At 37.1% G+C, this 20,843-nt stretch overlaps 1 protein-coding gene across 1 annotated transcript in view; it reads right to left on the bottom strand.

Annotated features, from left to right (window-relative positions):
* The window catches only part of DNTT (DNA nucleotidylexotransferase), a gene marked incomplete at both ends in the record, with an annotated part of 76,513 nt that extends 61,433 nt beyond the window's left edge, over nucleotides 1-15,080 (bottom strand). The window contains 3 exons of the mRNA XM_084209892.1: nucleotides 5,180-5,305; nucleotides 11,415-11,589; nucleotides 14,878-15,080. Coding sequence (XP_084066018.1) covers nucleotides 5,180-5,305; nucleotides 11,415-11,589; nucleotides 14,878-15,080 — 504 coding nt within the window. The remainder of the gene's footprint in view (nucleotides 1-5,179; nucleotides 5,306-11,414; nucleotides 11,590-14,877) is intronic.
* Nucleotides 15,081-20,843: the final 5,763 nt, after the last annotated feature.

The following is a 20,843-nucleotide window of genomic DNA, read 5'->3' as shown; positions in this document are numbered from 1 at the left end:
CCATTGTTTCTCTTGGCATCTTCCATTCACTCTCTCTTAGGACTGTGAACACGCCAGGGCTTGAATGCTTTCACAATGTGCTTGTACAGCACCACTCCAAACACTACTGCCACACAAATTAGCTAAAAGAGCCAAAGAGCTCAACAGCAAATTGTGACTAAAAAACCCAAAAATCTTACATGGTATGTGTTTGAGAATCTGTTACACTCAGAACAGCAATTTGAGTTAAATTGCTTTCCCTCTCAATTACTCTTTTCTACTTGTTTATTTAGTAGGTTGCAAATCCAAAGGATGGGTTCTACTTCTCATCACATCAGCATCATCAGTGTGTGGTGACCATTCAAAGCCAACCAAAGTTTTAGAATGCAGCTTTCCTTCAAATAATTTTCCTCTCTCTTCCACCACTGTAAATCTCAATTTTGTATTTTGGTAGGAGGAGACATCTGGCATGTGAATGACCTTCGTATAGGCTGAGAGAGAAAATGAATGCTGCCAGGTGCTTATTTCAAGAAGAATTAGGCAATTTAGGCCAACCTGCAATATTGACTAAAGTGACTTCCAAATAAGTGAAACTACCCCTTTTTGTTCAGCCTGATTTTTTTGGTTTTGTGTCTGGACTGAAAAGCCCAACACTTTTCCATATCCTAAGATTTTATCATGTTATTTTACATCAGCTAGAAAAACAGAGGAGCTGAGAAAGTAACAATAAAAGCATAATGTGCATGATCTCAGGCTCCCTGCATAAACATCATTACAAGAAATAAACATATTAGTTCCAGTTGCTCTTCATATTAGTGAACAATAACAAGTTCATTTCTTGAAACAGAGAGGAATTCACGAGAAGTTTTCATATTATTCCACATTATGTAAAAGAAAACAATAAAAATGTGAAAAAAGGTCTGCTGACACAGCACAGAAATGCAGTTAAGAGTGTTAAAAACATAACAATGACCTACATAATAGATACAGGCTATTATAAGAAATATAAAATACATATATATTACATACATTAATATGGTCAAAGAAAGCAACATAGATTGACATATCACAAATTTAAACAGCTGAAAAGTAAAGATGCATCTGTACTCTGTATTTTACAAAGCACCTTCCCATTTATCTTAAAAAGCTGAATACATATTTACTTAGAGCAAACAATCAATTAATTTTGAATAGGTAACCCCTTTGCACACATTCACATAATTCAGAGGTGCAGTCTGAAGATTTTTACTGAAGCAAGCTGTATCAGTGGGACACTATATATTATTAAGAGTATCCATTCAGTTAGTGGTTTCCCACTACACAGCTCCCAAGTTCATTATAAAACTGCAATTGAGGATCTTCTGAGGTATGTTTTAAAATTTAATAATAATAATAATAATAACTGCTTGAGCCATTGGCATAACTGATACATTCTTTGGTAGATACAAAAGAAGAAAGAAATATTTCTTTTTTATTTTTCTCTAACATAGTGAAAAGGAAACCAGGCCATCTTTCCCATGCTAAACATCCATATTCTCATTACCATGAGTAACAGCCAAAGCAAAGTAACATCCAGAAGCATTAGCAATAAGCCTCAGAATCACAGAACCATTTGCCTCTGACTTAATTAGTTTCTTCTGTAAGAATTAAATTGTATTTTCCTCACAGAAGAATGTCTTTCTGAATTTTATTGCAGTCTGATATTAGTATTCAAATCCAACAACCCCTCCTGGGCACAGCAGAATGACTCCTTTTATTTTAGCACAAGAAAACACAATGCAGCCTCCAAGTATATGTTTTCAGTGGGAGAGGGAAGATAGCTACAAATAAGCCAGAGCACAATACTGGAATATTATGTTCCATAATAAAGTTAATATTTAAGACAAACATAAAGGAAACTTGCTAAGGTACAGACACTACTCAAAGGATCTGCTCTTTTGGTTTGCAGCTTTGCCCATCTGAGCAGCCACAGCTCACCTGTGAGTAGGGTGATGCGTTCAGGGGCATTCCTGGTCCAGCCAGGTCAGCAAAGCCCCAGGCAGGGGTTCCCAGCCTGCCTGCCCCCAGGCCAGGGGACACTGGGACCCAACGACTGCACAGAGACAGAGTCTGAAGCAGTTACATCTCTACCCCATCAACTGAACCATGGTTCCTCTGTCTACTCCTTGGCATCTGACATTCTTAGTGTATTCTTCACACAACAAGCCTTACTACACAACAGCTCATAAAATATTTGACTGGGATTTGCCCCATACTGAATGCAACAACAAAACCTTCACATCTGCAATTTATGTCAACCCTTCTGTAGCTTCTTCCATGTGTAAAACTGCTTTGTTGTAACTTTCTGCAAGTTATTACAACAGACAGGAAACAAGAGACATTTGAACATAGAAATTGTACCTAGCATATTAAACCACCACATTTTCCTCATGAGCTATCATCAAATATCTCTGCTACTTTTTTTAATAAGTAGTCTTTCATGATGAAATATATGCATAACAGGACTCAAGATTAAAAAGGATCACTAATTATCAATTTCTTCAGAAATCAAGTCCCCTAAAGTGCCTCTCCCAAGAAACCAGGACATATAAATCCTGCTGTACCCACATTGCTGCCTATTAGTGACTCTTCCAATGTAGTTACTACACTTTCTCAAACACAACCCCTACTTATTTGAAAGGGGAAGTGGATACAACATATCAGGGTAAAGTCCAGTAAAAGGAAGAATCCAAGAATTCATCAAAGAATGCATTAGCAAATAACAGGTTTGTACCCCTGTTATGGGCATGATCAGAAGACAAAGCTAACCAAAGAGAACCGAAAATCTGCAAGAAAAGGGAACAAGCTTGACCCACAGAATAAGGTTGTTATAACAAAATGCTATCATCAACACATAACTCAAGATGGTTTGGACCCAATTTTCAGGATGTATGGTATTGACCCAAGGAAAATCTGTCATTTAATGGTTGGCTGCCCGCAGCATGCACAAGTGAATTACACCAATGCTTCAGTGCATTTGCTAAGTGCTTGCACTGAGAAATCTGTTGGAATGCTTTCATTTGAGAACATGAATTACAGGATTAATACAAGGCCAACAAAACAACAGCAAATCTAAAAATCAGGCTCCTGTAACATTAGGCAGACTAACTGGCAGTTCTCCAAGGCATGGGCCAGTTGTGGCAGCCCGAAAACACCCAACGCTTCAGCTGTCATTGCCAGCTTTGGCTGTGAGGAATAAGAGCAACAGCCCTGAGGAGTTCCATAACAGCTGTCTAGATGCTGATTCTAGACAGACTCACGTAATATAAACTTGCCCAGTTCCATGTCCAGAAATAAATATATAGGGTGACAGAAGGGAATCTCAGCACTCCCATCATCAAACTGCCCCACTTGTAATGTGTTCAGCTAAATTCACTTAACAAACACAAGCCGTACTTTGACATTAAGACTGCTGCCTTGATGAACCTGCAAGTAATTTAGGGACTGCCTCTGTGAAACGCAGTTATAACAGAAACCACTCAAAGAATGTGGTCTAAATGCTAATGACAATTAAATCAACACCTTTGCACCTTCTGGGAGCAACCATTTTACTTTGCCATTATCCTTCACATTCCTTTTAATTTTTTATCTTTAGAATGTCTAACAAAATGTTGTTATATAGAAAATTCATCAAAGAGCCAAGTCCCACATTCTACTGTTTTCAGGAAGTGTAGAACTAAGTCACTTCCTATTTCTCCAAGAAGTTTGGTATTTTACATAATGTTTCAGTCATACTACGTTTGGTCTGACATTTTCCCCGACAGCAGCTTGTATTTGATATTTATAAACAGTGAAAAAGAACTGCTGCTTTCAAGAGGTTAAATGGTTACAATCACAGCCTTATTTTTCTAGCAGGAGGTAGGGAAATACAGCCATTTCAAAAGCAGCAGTTTTGGGAATATTGGTAACATTGGGGTTGGAAGGGAGCTCAGGAGGTCTCTAGTCCAACCTCAGGCTCAAAACAGGGTCAAAATTCAATTCCCATCACATTGCTCAAAAAGGGGCTTTTTGTAAGTAAGCAAACAGTTTAACCTACTTGACTACCATAAATAGTAACATATATTTGATGTAATTGCTGATTATTTCAAAGCATAACTACAAGCCAAATTTTAGGTTGTTTAATTTTTAACTGTGCATTCCCAGATCAAGAAGTTTTTGAGTTCCTTGTAGGTTTATCTTTAGTTCTGAATACCCAGAGGTTTTAGTATTTACCTTGTAAAGGGTTTATATTCACAAATAACTGGTATCTGTTGCTATTCTTTTTATATGAATCTTACAAACAATATTTTCTTGAAGTATTTGTATGTATTTACAGGAACACACAAGTAGAATCATAAAAATTATAAATAATAACAAAATATATAATAAAGCTTTAGGAAAATGAGGAAGTGCTTGATGTTATAGTTGGAAGATACACATGTAACTATGCCAGATATATTTAGACTGCACTGCATTAGAGTCTCTGAGAAATGTTTCCTTTTTAATAGTGGTCACTGAGTATTTAGAGCTTGGAGGAGCCATTAAGCTCAAGAACTCCAGAGGAATTTAGACCCGAGGACTCAGACCCTTCATACTCTCTGAAATGTGCAATTTTATGGGCATTAACTAGGATATATGACAGTCTCCAAGATTTCTATTTAAGTAGACAATTCAAAGGGGGTTTTGTGATGTTAAAGTAATTAGCATGCAGTCTGTTTTCATAATTGCTCAGTTGTGAGAATCTCAAGTTTAGTACCATAGTTTGAAGAACTGAACTTGGCCAAACCAAAAGGCAGCACAGCAACTGTGAAGAACCTTGGACTCACCTAAACCCAAATTTTGTTTATCATACTTCCAGCTTGTCAAACAGGACTATGATGAAAGGCTAAAAGATATTTTTGGAATGTTATTCTATAATTTGTTTTAAAAATTCATGTGTTTACAAGCTATTAATGTATTTAAAGATCCACTGTGTTAAGCTTTCAGCAATACTTAGAGGATGCAATTAAGCTTGCACTCAATTTTAATTTAAGTATGGCAGATTTATAACTTTTTAAATTGTTATTATGCTGTCTGTTTACTCAGGAATTTGCTGAGGGTGCCACAGAAAATACTGAGGCAAGTATTATAGCAATTATTCTAATTATATTAGTTTTTATTTTATGGATAGAATAAATATTACCGTGAATTTCTTGTTGTAGTTATTTAAAGTTGTCTTCCTCTGGCATGAGTACTGAGATACTTTTGTTGCAATAAATGCTGGCATTTCCAATTCAGGTGTATTCAGAGGAGGAGATTGGGATTGCTCCTAACAAGGGTAAAAAAAAAAAGAAGAGTTAGCGACACACATGGCAAATAGCTTAAAAATACAAAAAAGTGCATTTCATGAGCCCAAAATACAAACCTTTGAAGAGCAGACAAGAAAATAATAATGCTCCTGTCATCCTGCTATGAAAAACAGGTGATTTCACATTGGCTGGACTGACAGTACAGTTTATCTGGTGATTACTGAGATTTTTGGTTTTCTGCAGTAAGTTCTTACAGGGAGTTTTCAATGGCACTGCCATTAAAAAAAAACCAAAAAAAACCCTAGGTCTTTCGAAATGATGTGTGTCTCTACCACTCTCACTACTGCTGTAAGTTTGAAAAACTACAAAACTTTAAGGGCAGATAAGCTCTAAAACACAGAGTTTTCACAGAAAACACTAGATTATTCAGTATAATATTAGGGATATTAGACCAAAGGGAAATGTTCTATTGACTTTTTCAGTCTATAGCTAAATTCAGTAGTGGAGAAAAAATTTTTGTATGAATTGGAAATTGAATTTTCTCCCCTCTTGCAGGTAAAATGATAGGAAACTTTTACTTTTGGATTTGATTCATCCAGCTAAATGTTTAATTTTGTAGTCATTTTAGAGTGAAGGAAACATTTATAAACAGCTGCAGAAGAGTAATCACCATCCTTTATTTACCCAACAGTCAGCTGGTGATGTGGTTGCTCCCTTAGCCAATTCCCATAGATGCTGATCCAATCCAGACATCATTTTTACACATTCACCAAAGCAAGCAAAAGGAGTCAGATGCCAAGACTTGAATGGGCATTTCCCAATCTCCAGGCTGCCTCCATGCTCATTCATTGTCACCTAATTTTACTCCAAGCAAAATAGACCAAGGTCATAGAGGTCTGTGGGCAACCCACCCCTGAAAGATGGGAATTCTCCTGAAAGGCAGGATTCAGAGTCATATCCCCACTGGCAAAAGAGTCCTGAGCACAAGTCCTCAACATGTGAATGTCCTGACTAGGAAGCACCTAGAAAAAGGCAATCTCACACTGGCTTTCTGCTGCTTTATATATCCAGTCCTTCAATTTTTTCACTTTCTTTAATGTGCCAAATCTGCAATACTTCAGAATCATGCAGTACCTTCAGCAGTTCCCTGTATTTTTTAGTCTTGGCCCTTTTGCTTGAAAATTTTTGGCAAGTGTGTCAAAAACCTATTCCATTGCACTATCCAAAAGCCACAGGGAAAGAGTTCAACAATTGCAATTTTAAATGTCATGAAAATACATAAAAGAATTTTCACACCAGTAATGGAATGATGAGTCCCTTTTCCCCTGCATCCAATGACACAAAGGCTAGCAAACCTGTATGTGTGTATCTTCATAACCACACCCCCCATTATAATCTCATGCTAAATTACCTTTGTATTTGAGACAAAGTAGTGAAATAACAGTATTCACACACACAAAAGGTATTTGCTTGCACAACTGAAGGAGCAGTGAATTATATGGTGGTTTGCATAGCATACCCTGAAAGGAAGAAAGTAATTTTATGTATAAGACCAGTCTTGGGAATAACCAAAATGGGTTTCAGTCAGGACAGCAACACAACTCATCCACGCCTGCACACATTCATGAATTACATTTTTAAATTGATTTTAAATCATATAAACTATGATTGATTAGTGCTAATATACTGCTTGAAATGATAGCGCCAGCTGCAAAGACTGCGAACAAAGAGAAGGTTACTGAATGGAATATACAATAAGCTGTTACCTTCTCTAGGACACAGACACACAAAGAACAAGAGCCTTACATGCAGCATCAACTGCTACTGTGGAGGAGGGCAAAAGCAATACAGAAAATCTGTGCATTTAAGAGTGTAATAGACTGGACGTAAACATCCTATTCCTGCCTTAGTAGAGGTATTTGAGCATTTTCCTTAATCAGTGAGAGTTATGCATTTAGTTAACTGGCCTTGATTATAAGAACAGAAGAAACTTTGGATAGAAATTAATAGGAAAAACATCTGGCAAACAATAATTGCTACAGTTTCTACCCCACATCCAGGCTGCAGTGAATGTCACTTGCTACTCTTTCACAGTCCCATTTTCCACATAGCATAAGCAGGAGAAACAGCCTTTACCACTAGCATCAATCTGTAAAGCAGACAGCCTTGGTTGCAGAATTAATATTGTGGGGAACTACTTTGCTCTTTGTCAAATTATTTTTTAACACACCAAGAAGTTTAATGACAAAGGGAAATAACAGAAAATGAAGCAGCAGTGAATGAAGCGCACAGAGACAAGCAGCCAGCAGCTCTGTAAAGCCCAGGCAGCACTGACCAAATAATAAAGTCCTCTGATATCCAGCATTTTATGAAGAGAAGGCAGACAGTTTATAAGTTTCATTTTTATTTCCTGAGAAATTCAGACTGTCAGTATGAAGGATTTCTTCCATTACTTACACCCTCTCTCTTTCACAATGAAACACAGTGAGATGCTCCAGAAAATGTTAAATATGTTTTCTGACACATGAGGAGACAAAAGATCAAAAGATGGTACGTACTTTCCCTAATGTGGAGAAAAATCCTTTCTTCAAATAAATAAATCTCTTTTCCTTTCAAGGAAAAAACAAACAGACATAAACAAAAAAACTAATTAGCTAACAAATTCTGGGTTCTGACTGAGGAAAAGGCAGAAGAGATGCAGTCACAGCACAGTTCTTAAGGCTGCTGAGTGTGCAGCAACCCGTATGGATCTCTTCCTCTCTTTTTACCTCTCTGAACACCTCCCCTCTGCCTCTTTCTCTTCCATAACCCAGGAAGCATCAGTAGTTTCTGGCATGTGGGGATGCCCTTGTGTACCCATTGATGTCCACGTCCTGCTATTGTCAAGGATCCCCATCTGCTTGTGCTAGGAAAGGTCTCTCTGCACAAGAGCTGACCTTGGCCACAGAAATATTTTGCTTCCCTTTCAAAGCAGACATTTGGCTACCATATTTCCAAAGCTAATTAAACTAAATGATGGCTACTAACCCTAAAAGTCAACTATGACTGAATGAATCAATAATAATTCTGTCCATCTTAAGTCTGGTCAACCAACCTTTTATTCTCTATAAATCACTGACATCAGAACATCTCTTGGATCATCACTACCACAGAAAGATGTACTTTAATGACAATTGTAATTGGGATGTTAGCTAATGGTCTGTAACTCTGACTTTATTCCCCTTGTTTTGCATGAAGAAGGGCATTTCTTTTTACCAATGCAGTAAAACAAATGTCCTGAATGAATAACTCTCCAAATAGGCTACTGTAGGATCTGAAAGATGAAATCTTACTGCTATCGATATTAATGGGAATTTGACCACAAAACTACATGGGGACAAGATTTCACCAAAAACATTCCCCCACTGCAATCCATTCCTTTTACTTCAAAACCTTAATGATCTAGCTTGAGTTCAAGGTTTGTTAATTCACTTTCATTTCACATTTTACAAGTCTGACATAACGAACCAAATTTGTCTTCAGTGAAATTCCAATTAAATTACATTATGTATGAGTTCGGTCTAGTACTTAAAAAGAAAATTAACCTTTACTTCAATCTTTCCTCATTTCTCAAGGCAGAAAAAAGAATTAGCATGGTGACACTGCAACAATAAAATTACCTTAAAATTGCTACACTCCTAGAATTCTTCTTTTCTCGTTTGCTTTACAAAATGTTTATTACTTCAGAGCAACTATATAATTAAGATTGGTTTTATAAGCTTTAAAAACACCAGTATAGCTGTCACTAGCTTCCTTATTGTACTCTACATTTATTAGCAAGAAATCTTTATACTTCAATAAAAACATAAGCTTTTACTTGCAGAGCCAGTCTCACAGTATAATTATGATCTCCTGACAGTGCTGATACCTTTTTCAGAAGTTTATGCTACACCAACATTCCAAAAGGAATTGTATATAAAACTAAGGCAGTTTTGTTGACTTAAAAAAACTTCTCATTGACTTAAAAAAATTTGGAGGCATTTTGGAGAACGATAAAGGTGTTACTAGCCTTGAAAAGGAAAAAAAAAATTATGAAAACACATTTTCTGAGTTATCTGAATCTATAGGTCTGCTCATATTGCCGAAATTAAGAACATACATAAAAGGTAATCTGTTTTATTTTTAATGCTGATGTGAAACTCTCAGGAAGGTTCACAGGATTTGTTCATGGTTTTGATGCATTACTCGTCTAGAGAACTTCTTTGCATTCCCTGTATTTATATTTTTATGGCCTGTAAGATTAAAAAAAGCAGTAGTTACAAGGCTTCATTTTGCATTTTTTCTTTTTGTATTAATTTCCTTTGTGTATTCTCCCTCCAGCAGATTCACTGAAAAATGTTATAAATTTATTGCAAAAATATATCCTTGGAAGGATTTCAAATATAAACACACATTCTGTCATGGAATCATGCTGAGCCTGAGAGCGACAGCTCCATCTGGTGTATTCACTTCCCCCTCCCCCCCAACCCAAACTGTTATTAAACAGTAATTCTTGTATGTAAAAACCTGGAAAATATTTTCTGGCTAGGAAAATGCAATATGACTGGAAAAAAATAATCAGGAGCTACAGTTTTTCTCGGGAAAGGATGGTATTTATGAATCATCCTTCATAATCTAAATACCAAAATGATGAAGCAGCAAACAGAGCAATGCTGCCGTTAAATATTCAGGCATTCTGTGCCTCAGAGGAGGGCACATGCTGCACATCCTGCCCTGGCCCCAGTGTTGCCACAGAGCCTAATCCAGACCCCCAGGAATCAGCAGGAATCCCTCACTTTACTTCAGAGAGCTTTAGATCAGACTTGTAGCTCTCTTGACATAGGAATAAATTTCTTTGCCTGTGTACATTAAAGCCATCACCGTGAGGCTCGGGCGGGTGCAGAGCAGGGACAGCTTCATCCAGCTGCACTGCTGGGCCTGTTTCATGGCTCAGGGGCACAAGCTGGGCACAGCACACCTGGCATCCCCACCAAACCCCCACCACTCAGAGCCTGTGCCAAGGTATTGAGTACCACTGCTCCCCACTATGCTCCAACCTGAGAAATTTGCAGGTAATTTTTCAGATACAGATCAGAGGAAAACATCATCCTCCATTGCTTCAAGGTCAAACACCATGCATCAAATCATCAGCATGCCATTTTCAACATCCTCTGACTTACAGCTTCCATTGAGAGATAATAGAATGTAATAAAACTTAGCACAATTTTACTTGATGGTTCCAAGCCTGTAAACCCATGTCCTTAGACTACATCAGTCTTCTTTTCACAGGTCCTTCTAGGACCCAGCTGTTACCTGATCACCCTCCAAAAGCAAAAGTTGCAATATTTTTGCATTGTTTTGAGGAAGCCAAGTATGCCATCAACAGCCCATTGAACTGCTGTGCCCTCCCTGGGATATTTACCATGATATTGATGTATTTGAGCAAATACCACAAGTACCAGAACAGCAACAAGCGCCTCATTGATGGATATTGCAGAGGAGCTGGGGCTCTTCAGCCCCTTAAAGGCTCCAGGAAGACCTAACAGCAGCCTTTGAGTAATTTAAGGGGCTGCTAGAGAGAACTTATTACAAGGGCACAGTGACAAGACAGGGTATAATGGTTTTACACTGGCAGAGGGGAAATTTGAATCAGATATACAGAAGAAATTCTTTTCTGTGTGGGTATTGAGGCACTAGAACAGGTTGTCCAGAGAAGCTGTGGCTGGCCTATCCCTGGCAGTGTTCAAGGCCAGGTTGAATGGCACTTTGAGCAACCTGATCTAGTGGAAGGTATCCCTGCCCATGGCAGGGCAGCGGAAGTTGGATGATCTCTAAGGTCCCTTCCAGCCCAAAGCATTCTGTGATTCTGTATTTTCCAGTTTGTACCCTGTGATGACACAGTAACTCAGCATTACCAGACACTGATAAAGAAGGCATGGAAGGTGTTTCTACTCTATTGAATCTGTATTAATTACTCACATAACTTTCACAGAAAAAAAAATAAAAATAATAACACAACACAATTATATCTATATTAGGTTAAAAAAATAAATAAAATCACAGCCATTCATTCTGGCTAGCACTGTATTCACTCTGCAGGATCTGTCTTACCATGAGGCGATATTTCACTTCTGAATCAACTGGTCTTCCTGCCTCCATGCAGGCTGTGAACCAGGAGATGTCCAGCAGCTCAAACCTAGAGCTGTCACCCACAGCCTGTCCCTTCAGCCAGTCCAGCACCTCCAGGTAAGAGTTGTTCTCAGCCACAATATGAGTGACAGAATCACTGTCAAGAAGTGCACAAAAAGGTTTTGTTGTTTTTTTTTTTACTGAATCCAACTGTACACAGATACAAAGCTGTTATTTCTGTATTTACTTACCATCCATTTCCTGACAATTGCAGTGTATATTGTACTTGAGGATGTGGGAAGCACTGAAGTTTTCATATCACCATATATTTATTCTAGTCACTGACTCTGCCTTGAGGAAAGACTGTAGTCTGGCAGCTCCTGTAAGTGCAGCATTTTCTTTTTTGAAGGACCATTTACCTTCCATAGACACTAACCTAATACACATTCTTTGCAATTCTGAAAATATTTCACTTACACAAGCAGTACCACAATTAAAAGGCTGTTTGACAACACCTGACAGCATCTTCCCAATATTCCTCATCAATGAGGGAAAGCTTTGGAACATTAAGAAGTCAGTTAACAATAATTATTTAAAACTTTTCAGCTAGTAATATCTTTTTGGATACTTAAGTTTTCTGTACTTGTATTAAGCCATTCATTACATATGGCATTGCCAAATATTCATGAATTAAATCTTATGCACTACATGCTCCATATAAACACCATTTCCTTGCTGCCAAGCCAGTATAACAAAACTGATGGTTCAGTGAATACAAAATTTACAGCTTGAATTGTTATTCAATACATTATATGGTGTACATTGCCTAAACATACAGTAGCACAAATGTTATTGCAGTAAATTTCAGTCGTTGTACAAGAACATTGGAAAGGATCACCTGATTAAAAGGTGATCCTTTTAAAGATTAAAAAGAGACACTTCTGCACCCATTACAGGAAAATAATGGACAGGGACAAAGCTGTGTTTCAAGAAAAGATTACGTGCATACTTAGGGTCATCTGCAAGTTTCTGTCTGACCTGCTGATGTTTCTCAGCAAGTTTGGAAAAATACAGACTTGGTAGGAAATTTGGAATGATTCTGAGTGCTCCTGCTCCCTATGCATCCCACAAGGGTGCTGTCACACACAAAAAAACAGGAGAGAAAGGAGAAAATTGTTCTTTTAATCAACTTGTAGAGCTTAAGTATCTAGAAAATATATTCCAACATTCATTTATATCAGGTGACAGATTCCTAAACTCCCTGCAGGAAAGGCACAGACAGGCAGTGTCACTATTTGACACTATTTTTACAAAAGGAAGCTAAAGTTGGAACATAAATTGTCTTAATGGCAGCCACATCCATTTGAAAGTCTGTGACTTTCTGGTAGCCCATGATGGTGACAGCCTTCTGCATATACAGTAAATTTCCAGCAGAGGACCTGACAGATTGCTCTGCAATCCCTCTGTAACAGCTGGAGAAGTAGAGCCATCAGCCTGTCAAAGCAGAGAGGACACCACCGGTGGCAATCACTGGTCAGCATGGACTTCCAAACACGATGTGTGCTGTTAAAGGCAGACTGCACAACCCTTCAAAGCAAATTACCTTCCAGAAAAGCAAGAAAATCCCTTGGCCTATCTCTGTGATCCTTGTTCAAATGAGTGATCACCAATTTCATTAAGTCATGAAATCACAATGACAAATACTGGAACTGCTCCATAGAAAACTGTCATCAAATTACTCTCCAGTGCAATAAACATACTGTATTTTGGAACTTTAAGAAAGGTACAGAAAGGACTGTACTTCAGAAATGTGTGTCACGCTATAGCACAATCTTTTTCTCTCCATATAGTGAAACTTGTAGAGCAGAGTCCATTGAAAAAGAATAAATCCCGATTCATTTTTTTCTAAAAGATTACAAACACAGATTAAGAGAATCTCCATGAAACACTGTTGGGTTTATTATTATTTAACCCTGCAGGTTCTACTTTAATTAAACTGTCACATCTTTATACTTGAGTTTAAAAAAACCAAACAGTTAGAGACATAGAACTTCTGCTTCCTGTGGTTTATTTCATTTCATATAAAATATTCATATGTCATGTATTTGTACCAAGCTGCAGAGCTGGGAACTTTGCCATAACTATGCTCACAGCAGCAGTTTAGCTGCTGTGCTCCAGTTTCCTCTCATACCTGCACAGCTGTGCTATTTTCTTGGCACAGAACATAACAAATTTAACATTTCCTCTGTCATTTTCAAAAGCAAAAATCAACAGTTAAATAGTTTTGTTTTATCCAGTAGCAGCTAAGCTGAAATTAAACATAACACATGCCTCATAAAACTTACAGAAAGTCTAAAATACTGGCAATAAATACCTGTGTGTCAAAGCAGCCCAGATAAAGCATTTACATAGTCCTCTACTGTGTACTGATAATTAACATAGGATTCAGAACAGAACTCTTCATTTCTTTTTTCCCCAAGAACTCAATTAGTTTTGTATCAGATGCTAATTGCCTACTTCTGTTCAATACCTGCTTCAATCTTGCTTTATAAATGATTTTACCCTCCCTTCTTCCTCAGCCTCTCAAAGTTGATGGGATTGAAAAGTCTGTGGAAATACACTTTTATAGGGAGGACCCAGTTATACACTCCAGAGACGGGATCAATACTTGGTTTTCCTCCAGCTTTCCAGAGAACCTATATAATGATGCAGCTTTTGGAAAACTGCATAATGACATAACCAGCACTTATGTAAAGCACTGTTTGGAGGAAGGCTTCCTTCAGAATGAGTTGGTTTGCTGAAACCAGACAAACCAGAATCTGGAGTGTGTTTCCACTCTCAAATGCCACATCTGCCGTATTTTACTCCTAAGATTTTTCTCCAGTGCTCTTCCAGATTGTACCAAAGCAGAAGCTATAACTTTGAGAATCCCATTAGGGCAAAAAAGTTAAATACTATAATACCAGAGATGATGTAGACAAATGCCCGCCTCAACCCATCACATTTCCATTCCTGCACATTTAACTTTTTTCATTTTCAAAACTGGCCATTAAATTTAGCTTAATCTTAATCTTAACCTGACTTCAAAGAGGAAATAAACAATGAGTGGTTCAGATGAGCTAAAAACACAATTTATATGCAGACCCATGAAAATTGACAGATCTAAGATAAATTAGAAATGCATATTTTAGAAGTGAAAAATTAGAAACTTTGCTAAGTTTTGTGCTTTCCCTGCTTTCTGTCCAGAAGACAACTGAAATAAACCACATACTAGGAACACCCACTGAACTCTTGAAACATTAATAATGGAAAGAGCCAAGTATACCCACCAAAAACAGAGGCAAAAGTTTCAATCACAGTCACTTGTATGACTATATTTATTGTATTAAAATGCTTCAAACAGCATTACTACATGTTATTTCAAAACATATAAACATTTTCCTACCTTAGCTCACTTTCTACTCTGAAACCTTTTCTTCTTCCCAGTTCCATCAAAAACATCCTTCTGGTCACTCCCATCTTCCTCTGCATTATAAAAATGACAAAGTTACTGAACTTTATTTCATAACTGCCAGAAAGTTTTGGGGAATGCAACCCTTTCTGTCTCTTCCTCTGGGAGATTACAGCTGGAGCTTTGAAACTATCCATGATGCAAGATGCTCTCACTTGGGTAAAATAGAGGTAACATGCTTTCTGCCAGGCAACAGCTGTATTTAATGTCACCACCCATTGAAGTAATTTTCTTGTTTCCCCTCTGAAATCAAAAGCAGGTGCTACACAAGCAGAAACATCACTCAGTGTCTACCAGCTGGGACTTCTTCAACAGAAATACTCCAGACAGGCGCAAAAATTATTTCATTCCTTAAAACAGCCATTGCCTACAAAGATTATCCAAATAAAACTGATGAGCCAAATAATCTCAAAATTTCAACCAGGTCTTCAGCTGATTGAATGGCTCAGTTCCACCCTTTTGCATTTAAGCACCCAGTGACCTCCAAACAGCTACAGAACAGATTATGGAGGTGATTTACATTCCTCATCTGGAGGAGTAGGTACTGCTCATTGCAGAACTACACCAGAGTTTTTGCCAGTGTCATGTTGGATGCAGTTCTGTATCTCCCTGGAATTCTATTAGAGCAAAGTGAACACAATGAACCAGGTTTACAGCTTCTGCATCTACTTCAGCACAAATCTACTTCAGTGGTAAATACCCCTATTCCCATATCAAGCTGGATTTTTATTTTTAACATAGCAGAGAATTTGGATTTTACCAGTCCTTCACAACACATCAGAAATGTTATGTTACAATTCTCATTGCTCACATTCTCATGGGGAAGCAAGGTAGAAAAATTCCTAAGTCAGATCTATCAATTATATTTTCAGGTTTTTTATCACAGATGGATATACAAGCTGAGTTTCAGGAAAATTAGTCAAAACCTGTTTCCTGCAATTATGGCCCTGAGTTTAAAATTAAATTGTAAAAGTATTGCAGACATTTTCTGAGCCCTATAGCTCTTGCTGCTTCCACTGTATTATTGCAGATATAAAGAAATATTTTTCATCAGAATAGAAACTAACCATCTAAAATTAATATAGAGCTTTCAGCTCTGGGGTCTTCCTGAGGCCATGGAAAAAATATATACATAGTGCAGTATATAGATTAGACTGGATTCATTTCTTCCCTTGCCTAGGGATAACCCAGAAGCCAAAATATCTATTCCTCATTTGGATTTATAACATTAAAATTGTCAAAATAAATCATTTCAAGGTTATTTTGAAAGTATATGAGATATTTTCATAGGAACTGGAAAATGGACAAGCTGACTTTAAGAGGCTTAAGCAAAAGAATAGCAGCAAGGAAGCAAAAAAAAGGGAATGGATCTGGCATTAAGACTGAGCAATCTTTTTTGGTTGTTCCATGTCTTTTTTTCCAGAGTACTAATCAACCATTGAACACTGGTCATTCCCTGTTTATAGCTTTCCTTGGCTTGGTAAAATACTTTATTTCAATCCCTACAAGGAATAACGTATTGGAGAACAGATTCTTTACATATGTTAAACAAAGTTTTATTTTATGTTATAATTAATTCAGTGCTCTAAAACATGTAAATATAATTTTCCCCAGTGTAGCATCAATATGCTCAGTGCCAGTAAAATCCTTCTGGCTTGAATAACAAGTTTTTATTCCTTTCTGCTACTGTTATAACTCTTAAGCCAGATTTTCAAGGGTATTTAGATGCCAAAAAGCTGCAAACAGAGACCTAGTGGGATTTTCAAAATATCTAAGCAACCTAGACACTCAGCTCCTTTGGAAATCAATTTCTGGCTTTGAACCTAATGCAAAAGAGATTTTCTCTAATAAACACAGTATAATACGAAAAGTCTCTGCCAATGATGCAATTTCATTAAATGTACCTTCTAAAATTAACAGGATTTCCATATTCCAGATGAGTGAATGACTTACTCTCCTACAATATTACATCATAATATTTTTGACAGTACCACAGAAAGTAGAACATGCATTAGAAAGCAAATACAACAGAGAAAAGGCATGTCTCTTATTTATGACAAAGGAAAAGTATATTTCTACCTGAGTCATGGTACCACATATGATTCATGGCCTAAAACCACTGAAACTTGCAGAAATTTTCCATCTCATTACAGCCTCATGGAGTTCACAGTATTTCACATTCCTTGAGGGAAATCTGAACAAACTTTTACGTTCTTGCTATGGATCACTGTGGAACACTATCAAAGGCAAAGATTAAGAAATCGACAAAAATACTGATGGCCATTTAAGCAAACATTTTTCATCACTTGTGATGTGGGTGCCAACAACAGCATCCCAAACTCCTCTGAGGAGCAGAGTACTGATCAACTTCAAAGGGAGGTTCTTTGAGAGGAAAAGTGCTGCCAAGTACAGCTCCTCTGAATTTCACTATTCACATGTTTTCACTGCACGTTCTTGATTATTGTCAGTCTTTCAGTGCCCTGATGCCATGTGAGCTGCATTGTAAATATTTTGTAAAATAATACTTGTCCATTCGTGTCACTTTCATGAAGAGAATTGTGAAATTTTCTTTTAATACATAGCTACAATCTGCTAACCTTCAGAGAAAACGTCTCTCAAATACCAACAATAAAAATCAGAGAAGTGATTGGATGCTTTCTTATTTCACTTAGCATCTTTCTTAACAGCACCTCATGCAGTATTGTTTCACAATTATTAATTTTCCCTAGCTTTTTTATTTAGTAATGTTTCTTCAGTAATTCAGTATTTTCCAATGAACCAATTTATGGAATTTTTTTAATACTTCTCACATTTGGTTTTGTCTAGATATTCCCACTACTATTCTTCTGTTTGATTTCTGGATTTCTTGGCTGCTAAGCATTTCCTTTGTCATTTATGCCCGTTATACCAATCTTTCAGTGCCTAAAAATCATACAGCAGGGGTTTTTCCTGTTTTAAAAATTATTTCTCCCACATCCTTTTTTATAGTCTCAAGCTGCAGCTGGGGAGATTCAAGTTGGACATTAGGAGGAATTTCTTCACAGAAAGATTGATTAGGCATAGGAATGAGTGCACAGGGGAGTGGTGGAGTCACCATCCCTGGAGGTGTTTAAGGAAACACTGGATGTGGCACTTGGTGTCACCTCTGGTTGACAAGGTGGTGTTCAGTCAAAGGTGGGACTTGATGTTAGAAATATTTTCCAGCCCAATTGATTCGGTGATATTTTTATTCTTTGAACCACTAGGATATTTTTATGTGGCAGTTCTGAGCTATAGGTGCTTAAATTACTCGTATCAAATGTGATAAGCTCCATAAGAAGCCATATGACCAAGAATTTAAAAAAACTTATTAAATGAAGGTATGCTTTGAATGTGCTTGCTTGGCTGAATGATGCTATTTGGCATATAAAGTAGAGTAGACTTAGAGAGAACACAAAATTCTGCAGCTGTTGTCATCAAATGTATCATATTTCTGATATATATGGTCAATATATGGTCAAAGCAGCTGGTTGTCTTTTTTTTTTTGCTACCTAATTAAAATGAAAATCTGAATAAAAAGAATTTTTTTGACATCTCGAATCATACCAAGAGCTAACAGCTTGTTTAATTTATTGCATACACAGGTTTTCTAGAAAGGTTGGGGTTTTTTCTGAGCCCTTTCTGAAGAAACTAGGGAACAGCAATATCATAGCTCTGAATAATTAAATAGAGCAATAGGGTTCTCCCTTAGAGCATAGGGAAAAAGTAATTGGTGACAAATCCTGGCAGGAGCTGTTTCCTACTCACATCAATATGCCTATATTCCCTGGAAACTATTATTTTCACTCATCCTTCAGTCTCTCTGTTTAGTAACAAGGTTTACAATTGTTCTCTAGTTACTCTGCCTGTGGTAGCTGCTTCTCCTTGTTGTGATTGTTATTGGACTATTCTTTGATTTTTGTGCTGGTACATCAATGGTTTTCTTTATACTTTAGTCTCATGAGAGCCTTGTGAACCTTTAGCAACAAGCAGAGACATATCTACATAATCCCATCACTATACATGGCCAGGCAGATCCTTTGACAGTTACACATCTCTTCCAAGCATAGTTTACAAAGGTAAATCTGCCTGGATTTTGAGCAGCATCTATTTAGCTAGTCCCATTTATCTCACTGCTGGTATTAAAGGCATTTCCATTAGCTAAGAAATACCAAGCAACCTTCCAGAAATGAGGAGCTACACAAACAGGGTTGCACAGTCTAAATTTAGGCAGCTGTAAATATTACTTATCTCAGCAATGACTCAATAATGTTTCTGTGGACATTTTAAATACTTCTTATATAACCATAAAAGACTAGAAATAAACACTGCTAAATTATAATAAAAAATTATAACTGTTATAATAACAACTCCTATCATTCTTTATCTATAAAGAATATTTGTCCTCTTCTGGTCCTCTAGCAGTACACTGCAAATAAAACACCTAAATTGTTCATTTATCTTCTTTTAATTAGTTGTTGTAACAGTTACTAGGTGGTAGAATTGATGCACCTTGCAGTGACACTGCAGCATTTCCAGACCTACTTACATTACAGATCATACAAGCAGCAGTATGTGTGAGATTTATGCCTTCTACATTTGCAGGTAGTAAAGCATGATGCATTTAATAAAGATAGATGTACCTAAACCAAAATAATGAAAACTGGGAAAAGGCTACTGCCATGATTCACAGAAATCTTTCAACTATACATTCAATTGTTAGTAGTACAGGAAAGCTCCCACACCATCAAGCTGAGAAGATAATGTGACCAATTAAAACAAAAGAGAGAAGAAGAAGTACCATAGATAATGTTGTTGCAAAGGGAAGAAAAACTTATGAATAATATTATACAAAATGCCCCCTTTCTTAAGAGTTTATGCAAGTCAAACCAAGATTAATTTTACCTCAGTTTTTGGCTATTGAGGAAAAGCAATAGGTAATCTAACAGCACAGTGAGTCCTGACAGAGCTCCTTCTGCACACTCCACTGAAATAAGCTGCAGGAAAAAGAGCCAGCTGAAGGAATTGCTGATGACTACAGAGAGAAAACAAAACAGATGTTCATCCAAGTGATGTCTTGTGAATTTTGCAGGTGAAAGAAAAATCAATTTGAAACCTTTTTTTTTTTAATCCTAGAAATTTAAACTGAAGGATGCTGAAAAGCAGAGTGGAATGAAGCAGAACTCTCACCTTTTTGATTTATTTAGGTGCAGTGTTCCACTAATGCAGAACTAATTACAGCAGAAGTAACCTGGCTGGGTAATTAATTCATAGCAGAAAATTTTAGAATCAGGCAGCAGGATTTTTTTAACACAAAACAGCTTTTGACACAGTTTCCACAAAAAGCATACTTTCCATTTCTTACTGACTTCACCCAAAAATTTGGCAGCTGCCTGGAGTGTCACAAAACACTTACATGGTTTCTATTTTGCAGTGTGGATTTCATGGCTCTACCTTTAACTACAAAGAAGGTTAATTTATTTCCAGCTACATAAAAAAATATTTCTCCAAGCTATGAGCCATTCTTTTTCCAGTCTATCTCAAGGTTTGCTTCCATTGTTTCATCTTGCAGAAAACTCAATATTACTGTCATTACAAAGCCCCTAGAAACTGTGCCCCAGTGCAGCACTGCATGTTTATTTAGCAGTGAACATGTGTTGGTCAATCTTTATTAAAAAAGCACTGTCTGTAGAACATTTTTGAAAAGGCAGCCCTTAGAGTCATCTGACTCTTTATATGATAGGCACAAGTCTCATGCCATTATTTTATGATGCACAGCTGCTTATTAGAAAATTGAATCACAAGTTTTGACACATTTTTTATATTTTTCAAAGACACGGTACAATTGCACCTGAGTAGTTACATTATGAGCTTTACTCCTC

Source organism: Fringilla coelebs (assembly GCF_963513975.1).
Source record: "Fringilla coelebs genome assembly, chromosome: 8".
Taxonomy (NCBI): Eukaryota; Metazoa; Chordata; class Aves; order Passeriformes; family Fringillidae; genus Fringilla; species Fringilla coelebs.
The sequence above is the reverse complement of the archived record's forward strand: the minus strand, read 5'-3'. Positions and strand labels throughout refer to the sequence as shown.